This window comes from Artemia franciscana, chromosome 5 (assembly GCF_032884065.1).
Source record: "Artemia franciscana chromosome 5, ASM3288406v1, whole genome shotgun sequence".
Taxonomy (NCBI): domain Eukaryota; kingdom Metazoa; phylum Arthropoda; class Branchiopoda; order Anostraca; family Artemiidae; genus Artemia; species Artemia franciscana.
In genome coordinates this window covers 48,037,687-48,050,632 of record NC_088867.1, presented here as the reverse complement: position 1 = coordinate 48,050,632, position 12,946 = coordinate 48,037,687, and the positions used below count along the sequence as shown (strand labels likewise).

Sequence of the window (12,946 nt, the reverse complement as noted above, 5' to 3'; positions counted from 1 at the left end):
TTTCAATATTTGTGCACTCTGTCTTAGGTTACAGCTGTTACTGCAACCAAGGTATATATAAAATCTTTGGAGTACAGGTATTTTTTGGTGCTATTTCTTACCAGTATATCCTCTGTTAGTGTAATTAAAGACTTCTAGTAAAAAGGTGAACTTGATTTCATATTAATATTGGCGTAGATGCTGAAACAATATTTGGATAAACAATTAATTGAAGTCAAATTTAGACATTGTCAAAGCGTCCCAGGAAGATTTTCCTCCATAGTTAAACTAAGCAATTGATTGATTTTTCATAATGTTTTTAGACAAAAAATATTACAGATTAGTAGATAATAAAAAACTCTAGGCCCATATTTGTGGAAATATCCTAAAATTTCTTGAATTTCCCTTTAGATGTGAATTTTAAATTGCTTTAGAAGGTAGTTACTAGATTTTTAATATTTTTTTTTTTAATTCAATGGTATTACATAGAATATTTTGGATCTAATTATTATAACCTATTTATATTAGGCATATACTTTGCAGTGTTTTAGTCATTAAAACTATTAATAAAAGCTTTATTTCAGGAGTACAAACAATTTTCTTATAGTTTTTTGTTTGGAAAATTTACTAACAGAGCATCAAGAATGATGGTTAGATTCACAAAGTAATATGATAGATATTCAGGCAGGGCTCAGGAAGGATTATATTCTGATAAATCAACTATTTATATTTCAAGTGTTGTTTGGAAAATATACCAAAGGCATGAAAAATAGGTTACCTGCAGCTTTCCAGGATCTGAAAGGAGCTTTTAATGAAGTTGTAAGGTATTTTAGCATTCTTATTTTTAATATATTTGTGAGAAATTTTTGAAAAATTTAGCGTTACTTCTTTGTTTTCACTTGAATAATCCGTTTTTATGGCACTTGATATTAACCAAGTGACATATAGCGATCGCAAATTCTGTTGTTCTGTCAATCGCGCTCGATAATGATTCTTAAAAACCTAAAGTGAGGCAAAGCAGAAATCTGAGACCAGTGGTGTCAATTACAGGAGGGATAAGGGAACCGCCCCATACTCCCCCTCAAGATTTTTTTTATATTTTTATTGAAAATGCCTTTATTTGTGTTTTCTTTGAAAAAGAACGACAAATTCCCCCCCCCCCCCTCCCCGCTATATTTTCAAAACGCATTTTACACCTCCTAAATTGTGTTATTTGACACCGTCTTAGATGGGATCTCTCAACTCAACAAACACAAAGAAGACTTATGAACAACTTATGGATCTGTAAGCAGTCTTTAACAATATTTCCGTTATTATAAATTTTTCACAAATATATTAGAAATAAGAATGCTAAATTACCTTATAACTTCATCAAAAGCTCCTTTCAGATCCCAGAAAGCTGCTCTGGCTTCCGGGGGAATTGTTATGTCACTTGTAAGTACCTTTCCATGTGTCATCCAGTATTCAAAAGAGTAATTAATGTGGAGTTCAAATATTGAGAAGACTGTTTGTTTTAATGAGAACGTAAATATGTGGGAGGTTGTGCGAAAATTAATACAATCGTTTCCTGTTAAATTCAAGTAGCCTAGGAAAAAACAAGCCGTATCCAGGAGCGCTAAAGGGTATGTACCCCCTCCAAAACCTTTCTCCGACTCGTAAAAACGTAACGAAATGAATATAAACAAGTCTTTCATGCGTTTCATAGTTTTTGTTTTATAAAAATTCCTCAAAAAAATCTTTAATACCCCTTCCCCCTTGGAAATTTCCTGGATACCACCCTATGAAAGAGATTTAGAAATGTGAAAAATACCAGTTTTCAAATTTTAAGGGATTTGTAACATTTCTAAATCTTCTATATTGGTAAAACGCCAACAATTGGGAGAAGGGATTGTTGAAACACAAATATTCAATCAACGAAGTCATAGTTTGCACCAAAGGCCAGAGAATTTTGATTCTGCCTTGGCCCAACACGTGCACAATAACCATCTCCACTTAATTTTGTTTGAAAACACTTCCATTATTCAGAGGTCATTGTAAAAATATATGCTTGATTTTCGTCTTCTTATTTTGCTACTGGCTGACAAAATTCTCATTTTCTCAACTATTTGATATTTTTATTAATTATATATTTTCCTTTCCTGGTTTCTCACAAAACATTGAGCTTTGAATATTATAGGAATGTGTTGAAGCTTGTCTTAAGTTTAATATGGTTCTTCACTTTCCTTTGTAAAACTTCTTTTCTGGAAAATTGTGCTGAATTACTGTTTATTCAGGGCTTATTTTTGGTTTATTTTGATAATTTTGAATATATATTTATAAAACTATGGTATAAATTAAATAAAAAACAAGTGTTTTAACTGAAAGTAAGGAGCAACATTAAAACTTAAAATGAACAGAAATTACTCCGTATATGAAAGGGCCTTTTCCTCCTCAACACCCTGCTCTTTACGCTAAAGTTTTTTACTGTTTTAAAAAGTAAAGTTAACAGAAAGTGTCAAACTTTAGCGTAAAAAGTGGAGCGTCGAGGAGGAAAAACCCCTTTCATATACAGAGTAATTTCTGTATAAGCATCTATATTAAGCATCTCAGGCATAAGATCTTTCTATATATCAAGTTTCATGAAGATCTGACCATCCATTTGCAAGATAAAGATGCCTCAATTTTCACGTCTTCCAAGATTTCCGGTTTCCCCATCCAACTCCCCTCAATGTCAATGGATCTGGTCAAGATTTAGAATAAGAGCTCTGAAGCACACGATCCTTCTAAATATCAAACTTCATTAAGATCTGATCGCCCATTCGTAAGTTAAAAATACATCTTTCTAATTTTTTCAAATTACCCCCCCCCAAACTCCCCCAAAGAGAGTGTATCCATTACGGTTATGTCAATTACGTATTTAGAACTTGTGCTTATTTTTACCACTAAATTTATGTTTCGCCTCTCTTCAGGTTTCTAAGAATCATTATTGGGCCTTCTTGAAGAAATTGACTTTCTCTATGCCGTTATGATTTGCAAAATAAACGTTATTGACACACATATAACATTAACCTTACCCAATTGTAGCAACGAATCATAATTTTGAGTGAGAAGCCCCTAAAAGTTGAATGTCTTACCCCTGTGTATCTGTATTACCCCTGTGAAAAGCGATTTAAAGATAAGAGTTTCAAACAGGGTGAATTTATATGCCTACATTCCATTTTGAACTGTACCATAAAAGGTAATAATTGTTTTTCAATGCCGGTGAACTAATTATGGAATATAGTAGCTTAAAAAACAGTGAAAAGTTGAATTTTTCTAAGGTAAGCAAGGATTTACACTTTTAATAGTAATATAGGATCAAATCTGACCAAAATATAAACTGTAATGCACAAAAAACTGTGTTATATAGAGGAGGGGGAAGGGGTATAGTTAGGGACCTCAAAATTACTTCCCGGGATATACTTTAGCCTGTAGACACATCCCTGAAAGTTTCAATTCTTTAGCCCAACAACTTTCCAAGAAAAGTTAATATAGTAAAAGTTGCTATTTTTTACTAGTATATCCTCTTATAGTGTAATTAAAGAGTTCTAGATATTGGCATAGATGCGGAAACAATATTCGGATAAACAATTAATTGAAGTCAAATTTAGACATTGTCACAGGGTCCTGGGAAGCTTGTCCTCCATAGCTAAACTAAGCAATTGATTGATGTTTCAGAATTATTTTAGAAAAAAAAATGTTCAATTTAGTAGATATTAAAAATTTCTAGTCCTATTTTTCTGGAAATTATCCTAAAATTTCTTAAGTTTCACTTTAGACTTGAATTTTAAATTACTTTAGAAGGTAGTTACTAGATTTTTAATATTTTTTTTGTCAATACAATGGTATTACATAGTATATATTGATATACCCTTTTGGAAATATATTATAACCTTTTGATATTAGGTATATACTTTGCAGTGTTTTAGTCATTTAAACTATTGATAAATGTTTTATTTCAGGGGTTCAAAAATATTTTTCAATAGTTTTTTTTTGCTCAGAAAATTGAATAACAGAGTACAGCTAACAGAGCAAACTAGTAATTGTATTTTGCTTTTTACTGTGAAAGTATATTTAACTTTAAATTAACAGCTACACTTTAAATATGGTTGCGTCAAAATTTGAGTTTTTGAATTTTGTCACCGTTTTCTAAAAAAAAAAATCAGATTTGTATTGCCTTTGACTGCTAAAGGAGTAAAGGCTTTTCTTTCAACTCTAATAAAATGAAATATAATTTCTAGTGGTTAAAAGTCATTATTAGTCATCAGTCATTAAATCATTTGTATCTTAGGACTATCTTGACAAAAATCTGTCTTGTATCTGACTGTTGATGAGAGTATTGGGCTTCTCATAATTTGGATTAACTCTGTTCCAAGATTTTTATGGACTTGCCATCAATTCTGAAAATGGCTGATCTCATCACTGTTTCTGAGGATTCTTTCATTAAAAATGGTAAGGTATAATGTTAAAATTGCTCTTTTATAACAAAAGAAAAGCTACTCTGTTCTTTTGGTTAGACAAGTAATTAATTGGTAGAGCAATTTTCTGTCTATCTTTTCTGTATACAGGTATGATGAACAAATATTACCATCAAAGAAGGGGTAAAAGTGGGGTTTCAGATTGGTATAAGGCTAAGAGATATATAAGAGAGGAATCAAGTTATTTGAATTCAGCTATTAAACTTTGGGAGACTATATTTTGTATTTTATTGTTTGAGAAGTAATGCAGAAAACTCCAACTGATAGATATTATTTTACATTTCATTTTGTCAATTTTCTTTTGATTGTTAAGCTTTAAAATGTTTATTTTCTGGTTATATATTTCTTTCATTCAGTATTCATTTATGTCTTTTATTAATTCAATATGTTATCCTAAATTTACACTTTTCCAGCTATCAGTTCTATCTTAGTGATGTTTTTTTGAATATTTCAGATTTTTATCGGGTTCTACCTTAGTGAATTTTTTTGAATATTTCAGATTTTTGTTTGGTCTATAAATGAGAGCTAAGGGCTCATATGGCATTTGTGGCGAGGTTGTAAGAGCCAAGAGCTCATATAATATGAGCTCTAGCAAAATTCTAAGAATCAATAGATTGCTTTAAAATGAATATCAGAGGCTTAATGCTGGTTGGTATTTAAAATAAGAGCTCTGAGTCACAAGGTCCTCCTAAATATAAAAATTAAAAATACAGACCTAAAATACCTAATTAAAAATACCTAATTTTGCCTAAAAATACCTAATTTTTTCTAATTTTTCCTCTCCCTTCAGGCCCTTCAGGATTTGAAATCCCAACCAGAATTCGGGAAGAGCTCTGAGACATGAGTTCCTTCTAAATAACAAATTTCATTAAAATCTGGTCACCCATTCTTAAGTTAAAAATACATAAATTTTCTAATTTTTCCAAATTAACAACCCCCAGCCCCCCCCCCAAAGAAAACAGATCTGTACCAATTATATCAATCTTGTATCTATAACATGTTTATTCTTCCCATCAAGTTTAATGCTGATCTTTCCACTCTAAGCGTTTCACAAGATTTCCAGTTTCCAAGGTTTTCTTTTCCCCCCCTCCAACCCTCTGTTTCCCTGGATCCGATTCAAATTGAAAATGGAGCCTGTGAGACATAAGATTCTTCTATATATCAATTTTCATTAAGATGTGATCTCCCATTTGTAAGATACCTCAATTTTCACGTTTTCCAAGAATTTTGGTTTTCCCCTCTAACTTCCTTCAATGTCACCAGATCTGGTCGGGATTTAAAATGAGAGTTCTAAAGCACAAGATCCTTCTAGATATCATATTTGATTAAGATCTCATTACCCGTTGGTAAGTTGCAAATACCTCATTTTTCTATTTTTTCAAATTACTCCTCTCCCAGTTGCTAACCTCATTTCCTACCTTATCCGCAGCAGTATTATTCTTTTACATAGCACAAATCACTTTAATGTATTTTTCTGGTATACCATATAACGATAAGACCTTTGTTAACGCTCTTCTATCAACAGAATCGAAAGCTTGCTCATAATCGTTAAAACTAAGGACCAAAGGTGTTTGACAACGAAGGGACTTCTCAATTATTAACCTAAGAGTGAAAACCTGGACGACACTTCCTCTACCTTTTCTAAAACCGCATTGTTCTTCCCTTAAAACTTTGTCTAAAGCAGGTTTCTTTTTCCCCCCTCCAACCCTCTGTTTCCCTGGATCCGATTCAAATTGAAAATGGAGCATGTGAGACATAAGATTCTTCTTTATATCAATTTTCATTAAGATGTGATCTCCCATTTGTAAGATACCTCAATTTTCACGTTTTCCAAGAATTCTGGTTTTCCCCTCTAACTTCCTTCAATGTCACCAGATCTGGTCGGGATTTAAAATGAGAGTTCTAAAGCACAAGATCCTTCTAGATATCATATTTGATTAAGATCTCATTACCCGTTGGTAAGTTGCAAATACCTCATTTTTCTATTTTTCCAAATTACTCCTCCCCCAACTCCACCAATCCCTCCACTCTAAGCGTTTTCCAAGATTTTAGGTTCTGCCCCAACCCCCAACTTTCCTTTCACCGGATCTGATCGGGATTTAAAATAAGAGCTCCGAGACATAATATTCTTCTAAACATCATATTTAATTACAATCTGATCACTCCTTTGTAAGTTAGAAATAGTTCTTTTTTCTATTTTTTCCAAATTAACCTTCCCTCCAACTCTGTCAAAGAGAGTGGATCCGTTCCAGTTATGTCAATCACGTATCTAGGACTTATGATTATTTTTCCCATCAAGTTTCATCCCAATCCCTCCACTCTAAGCATTTTCCAAGATTTTAGTTCCCCCTCCAACTCCCCCAAATGTCACCAGATCCGGTCAAGATTTAAATAAGAGCTCTGAGACACAATATCCTTCTAAACATCAAATTTCATTATGATCTGATCAATCCTTCATAAGTTAAAAATACCTCATTTTTTAATTTTTCAGAATTAACCCTCCTCCCCCCAACTCCCCTGAAAAGGGCGGATCCGTTCCTATTATGTCAATAACGTATCTAGGACTTATGATTCTTTTTACCACCTAGTTTCATCCCAATTCCTACACTCTAAGCATTTTCCGAGATTTTAGGTCCCCCCCCCAACTCCCTCTAATGTCACCACATCCGGTCGGGATTTAAAACAAGAGCTCTGAGACTAAATATCCTTCCAAGTATAAAATTTCATTAAGATCCGATCACTTCTTTGTAAGTTAAAATACCTCATTTTCTCTAATTTTTCAGAATTAACCCTCCCCTCAGCTCCCCCAAAGAGAGAGGATCTGTCCCGGTTATGTCAATCACGTATGTAGGACTTGTGCTTATTTTCCCCACCAAGTTTCATCCCAATCCCTCCACTCTTTTCCAAGATTTAGGTTCCCTCCAATGTCACCAGATCCAGTCAGGATTTAAAGTAAATTTTTTGAGACATGATATCCTTCCAAACGTTAAATTTCATTAAGATCTGACCACTCCTTTGTAAGCTAAAAATACCTCATTTTTTCTAATTTTTCAGAATTGATCTTCCCCCCAACTCCCCCAAACAGAGCAGATCCGATGCGTTTACGTCAATCATGTATATAGGACTTCCGCTTATTTTCCCCCCAAGTTTTATCCCAATGGCTCCACTCTAAGCTCTTTCCAAGATTTTAGGTTCTCCCCCTCCAACTCCCCCTGATATAACCGGATCTGGTAAATATTTAAAATAAGAGCTATGAGATACGATATCCTTCAAAAAATCAAATTTCATTAAGATCCCATCACCCATTCGTAAATTAAAAATACTTAATTTTTTCTATTTTTCCAATTTAACAGGCCCCTCTTCCCCCCCCCCAGATTCTCATATCGAGAAAACGATTATTTTAATATAATCTGGTCCGCTTCCTGATACACCCGCCAAATTCCATCGTCCTAGCTTACCTGGAAGTGCCTAAAGTAGGAAAAACCAGGACAGACTGACAGACAGACAAACAGTAGGCCTATTTGTGATTACTATATGCCACTTGGTTAATACCAAGTTCCATAAAGACAGATTTTAAAGACAATTTTATAAAAAAATCATGCATATACTTCCTATTTATATGTATATATATATATATATATATATATATATATATATATATATATATATATATATATATATATATATATATATATATATATATATATATATATATATATATATATATATATATATATATATATATATATATATATATATATATATATATATATATATATATATATATATATATATATATATATAGACATTTTTACTAGTAATTAAGAAGAAAAAGGACTCAAATTTATTTAATGAGCTTTACTGTTAAATTTATCAATGTCTAACAAAAACAAAGTAGAGACAATAGGGAAACAAAGCGACAATCTTCGTCGCTATTTTTATCAATGTCTCTTCAGGCGTGCACCTACGGGGGAGGGGGGCTAAAGGGGTTGTAGCCGCTCATTCCCCTTTGAAATATTACATTCTGTTGTTAAATATATTTCATGTGCTTGGTTTTATCATTCATTTGTTAGGTCCTTGCTCCAAAAATTCATTCAAAGAATTAAAATAAACTTAAAGCAAAGCATTGAAATACCGTCTTTTTTCGAAGTGATTTTTGGCGTTTTCCTTTGTTTGACCCATGGACCCCCAGCTACTACTACTACCACTAATAACTCACTGCAGCACCAAGCCGCCTGAGACCAACGCAGCTACGCACGCTCCTCCTCCAACCTAATCTGTTTAAAGCCTCCCTCTTTACACCCTCCCAGGAAGTTCCCATTTCCCTTAAATCTTTATTTATGACATCCTCCCAACCCAGGCAAGGACGACCTGCTTTCCTTGTAGCCCCAGACGGTTGGCCAAGAAGGACAATCTTCGGTAATCTGTCATCCTTCATCCGTAGAACATGGCCTAGCCATCTCAAACTTTCTTTCATTATAGCCCTAGAAAGCGGGATTGAACCATATTTTTCTTACAACCTACTGTTTGAAATTTGGTCAGTCAGCCGGGTACCCAGAACAATCCGTAGGCAATTTCTCTGGAAAACATCTAATAAATTTTCATCTGCTTTTCGGAGCGCCCATGCTTCAGAGCCATATTTGACCATTGTCATCACTGTAGCTTCCAATATTCTAATCTTGGTTTGCAGACTTATCTTTCTATTCTTCCAAACTTTTTTTAACTGTGAAAAAACACCCTGAGCCTTATCTATTCTACTTTTAACATCTTCACTGCTCTCGCCATCTTTACTAATAATACTACCAAGGTAACTGAAGTTCCCAACCAGATCAATCTTTTTGTTACCTAATGTCACCTGTTCATCTTCACTTATTCCTAGCCTTAGTCACTCAGTCTTCTTACCATTAATCTTCAAGCCTATTTTAGCACCCTGAACTCGCAAAACCTCTAAAAATTCATTTATTTTGCTCATACTTTCATCTAATATGCATCAGCTTAACTCATCAGCATAATCTAAGTCCAGGAGCGTTTTTCCTCCCCATTTGATTGCTTGGTCTCCAATTGCCTTTCCTATGCTCCTTAAGACGAAGTCCATCAAAGTGATCCATATAAAGGGGGATAGAACACAACCATGCTTAACTCCTAATTTAATACAAAACCAGTTGCTAACCTCATTTCCTACCTTATCCGCAGCAGTATTATTCTTGTACATAGCACAAATCACTTTAATGTATTTTTCTGGTATACCATATAACGATAAGACCTTTGTTAACGCTCTTCTATCAACAGAATCGAAAGCTTGCTCATAATCCTTAAAACTAAGGACCAAAGGTGTTTGACAACGAAGGGACTTCTTAATTATTAACCTAAGAGTGAAAACCTGGTCGACACTTCCTCTACCTTTTCTAAAACCGCATTGTTCTTCCCTTAAAACTTTGTCTAAAACATCTCTCAGTCTAAAAAGTATCGTATTGCTCAGTAATTTGCTACTTACAGAGACCAGACTAAGGCCTCGATAATTACGACACTCACTCTTGTTACCTTTCTTATACAGTGGTTTAATTAAGGTTTTCCTAAACTCATTGGGTACTTTCCCTTTTTCAAAAATCATGTTCATAATTCTCAGTAGCTTATTCCTAACCCCAGAGTCACCATATTTAAGAAACTCATTAACCATACTATCAGCAACTGGAGCCTTATTATTTTTTAATCCTTTTAGTACTGTCGCTAATTCTTCCTCACTAAACAAATCTTCCTTCACATCCAAGGTATCACAAACTTTTTTGTTTTTCATCTATATCTTTTCCTGCAACTGTATCTCGGTTTAGCACATTCTTAAAATGTTCCACCCATCTTTCTTTAACTTTTTCCTTATCACTAATCATGGCCCCATTTTCATCTTTAACTGGGACTAGTTTGGATTGGCTACTCCCTTTCAATTTATTAATATATCAGTATAATATTTTACTATTATGACGTCTAACCACATCTTCCATATCCTCAGCAATTTTATCCATGGCCTCCAGTTCACATCTCCTTAGTTCATATTTTAATGCTTTCTCCATTTTCTTTACCAACCACGGAAAAAAAGGAATGTTCCTTGTTGCTCAAAGTGGGGGTATTTTAGTTTTTTTTTTTTTACTATTTTCTTTTAATGGTTTTTGATAATGGCGACTTAAGTATTGCATTTCTTATTTGACTTAATGTTATTTTTGAGTGGTTTTAGGATCTTCTCTAAAATCCTTAAATTTTTTCTTCAATAATTACAAATTATAGTTCTGCTAAATATGAATATAATTATTATTTTGGAATTAACTCTCATTAGAAGTACTTTCAAAATCTTTCTCACTACATATATTCTGACGTAGATTTTTTATTCATGTCTTTTAGTTTTACTGCTGATGATGAACACTGTATATGTGTTCGAAATATCCAGTTAAATTTTATATCTGGTCACTGTCAATAAAAAGGTTTCATCCCTATTTTGAACTGTTTTACTTTTGATATATTCTGACAAAATCCACTTTTTTAACATTTTGGTTACTATAGGCTGTGGCTGCTCTTTTCTAGGTTGCGGCAATTACCAGAGCTTGAGAGACGTGGTTTGGAAAATACCCGAAATTTTGGTATAGTGTTGTAGAATCTTGAACTTTGAGCTATTGAGTGTGCATGAATACAGAGTGCATAGTTTTGGCTTCCCATGCAGGCCGAAAAAATGACAGCATAAAACTTCAAAAAACGATAACAACAACCTTTGTCTAAAAAAAATTCAGAATAACTGGTGGTTACCAGCCATACGCCACGCTGTACCTGTGCAGAGTGTTCTCCCTTAAACTGTGTGGGACAGGTGAGCGGGAATCAACAATTATATTTTTAATATGATAAGGTCAAACCAGAGCCGGACCATCAACTGATTTTGTGATCTGACTTGGATGGAAGGGTTTATCTTTTCTGCCCATTCTGAGCAGAGCAGATCAACCGTGAATTATCGAGTGCAGGACTCATACAGATCAACCGGTGTGGTTCTATAGTCTGAAATTTGTTTAAAGCAAGGACTTCTTGAGAAATGTACAGAAAATGAAATAGTGCTGCGAAAATTAGCGATGTACAACCCTATCTGGGTTTCCACCGTCAAAGAAAAGGCGAATACAATCTTAACTGCTAAATTCAACGAACTATTTACCAAGTTTAACAACTATATTAAGTCACTTCTTAGCCCCTCACTTTCCCTAACAAAATCCACTTAAAAGCCGCACAGGCTTATGTGAGCAGTAGTAAAAAAAAAAGAAAAGAAAGAAAAGCCCCAAAGAACAAAAAACGCATATGGTCGGCCTTTGCAATGAATCTAATATAAAAAAAATATACATAATAACAAATTATATGCATTATACAAAATATACATAACTGAGTGAGATTACACTGGTAGTGGTACATCTCATCTTGAGTGATAATAACTTGGCAATTGCATTATTGATGCTATGAAGGTCAAAGATGAGCACTTGAAGCCCAACCTTACAGTTCCTGTGTTCTATAGAAGAGCCTACTTTGAAAGTGCCTATGAGGATTGGGTTCGAAATTTTTGGCTAACAGTGGCAAAACTATGCACATAAGCAAAGCTGAGTCATAGAGCCTAGGGTTTTGCCGCTAGGACGAAAGGACAGCCGCTTGGACGATAAAGGCATTCATTTCTTCTTTATCAGAGCTTCTACCTGATGCTAACGTTGCAGACCACAGGGCCACAGGAACAAAGGGAACCATAAATAATTAGTTAAAAGTATCTTCAACATCCTTATAAATGTGAATATTTTAAATGGAAATTATTTATGAGTTTTTGAAGCATCTATTGAAAAAAGAAAGAAATTCAACAACAAAAATACAAACAAAAAACAACAGTCACTGCGTTAAAAGCTGTTACCTTGAACCTACTCTTTATCAGATTTATACTGCCACCTATAATTATTTTATGAGTGTGCCACTGTGTCTGTTTAATTTATATTTTGTTTTAGAAGCTGAAGATGCTTTACCAGGTGACATTGAGAAACCCATCCACTTTCCAAGCCTCCTTTTGTCTCCAAAACGTGAAGATGTTCACTTCGTTAATCTACCTAGCATTTCAGGACCATGTAAATTTGAATACGATACCCAGGAATCAGAACTCATATGCTCTAACAATGAAGGTATATCTGAAACATTTGGTTTTTGGTAATTGGAATATATTGGATAGTATTTTATTCGACGAAAATAGGACAAAGAGACTGAATCTTAAAATGGAACTTTGTTTCATGTTACTGCAATGTGCATGTGTTTACCAAACGGTTTCTGTAGCTTATGCTGAACATTTTAGATTTTCACATTAACGTAGTTTAGCTTTGAGCTTTGTAACCAGCCTTAATACTTCATTTTTATATCGATTTTACAATCCATATTTATACTTTATATTAGTAATAATGATAATATGGATACCAGTGCTT

The 12,946-nt window shown here is 33.7% G+C and overlaps 1 protein-coding gene across 9 annotated transcripts in view; it reads left to right on the top strand.

Moving 5' to 3' along the window:
* Positions 1-12,946, top strand: part of LOC136027516 (zinc finger protein 239-like) — a 28,532-nt gene that overhangs the window by 9,662 nt on the left and 5,924 nt on the right. For 7 of the 9 annotated variants that reach the window (XM_065704843.1, XM_065704848.1, XM_065704840.1 and 4 more), the window contains 2 exons: positions 4,289-4,449; positions 12,482-12,652. In XM_065704843.1, coding sequence (XP_065560915.1) covers positions 4,380-4,449; positions 12,482-12,652 — 241 coding nt within the window. In that variant the 5' untranslated portion in view covers positions 4,289-4,379. Of the gene's footprint in view, positions 1-652; positions 804-2,593; positions 2,780-4,288; positions 4,450-12,481; positions 12,653-12,946 lie in introns of those variants that run through there. The other 2 variants (XM_065704842.1, XM_065704847.1) reach the window with 2 other exon arrangements.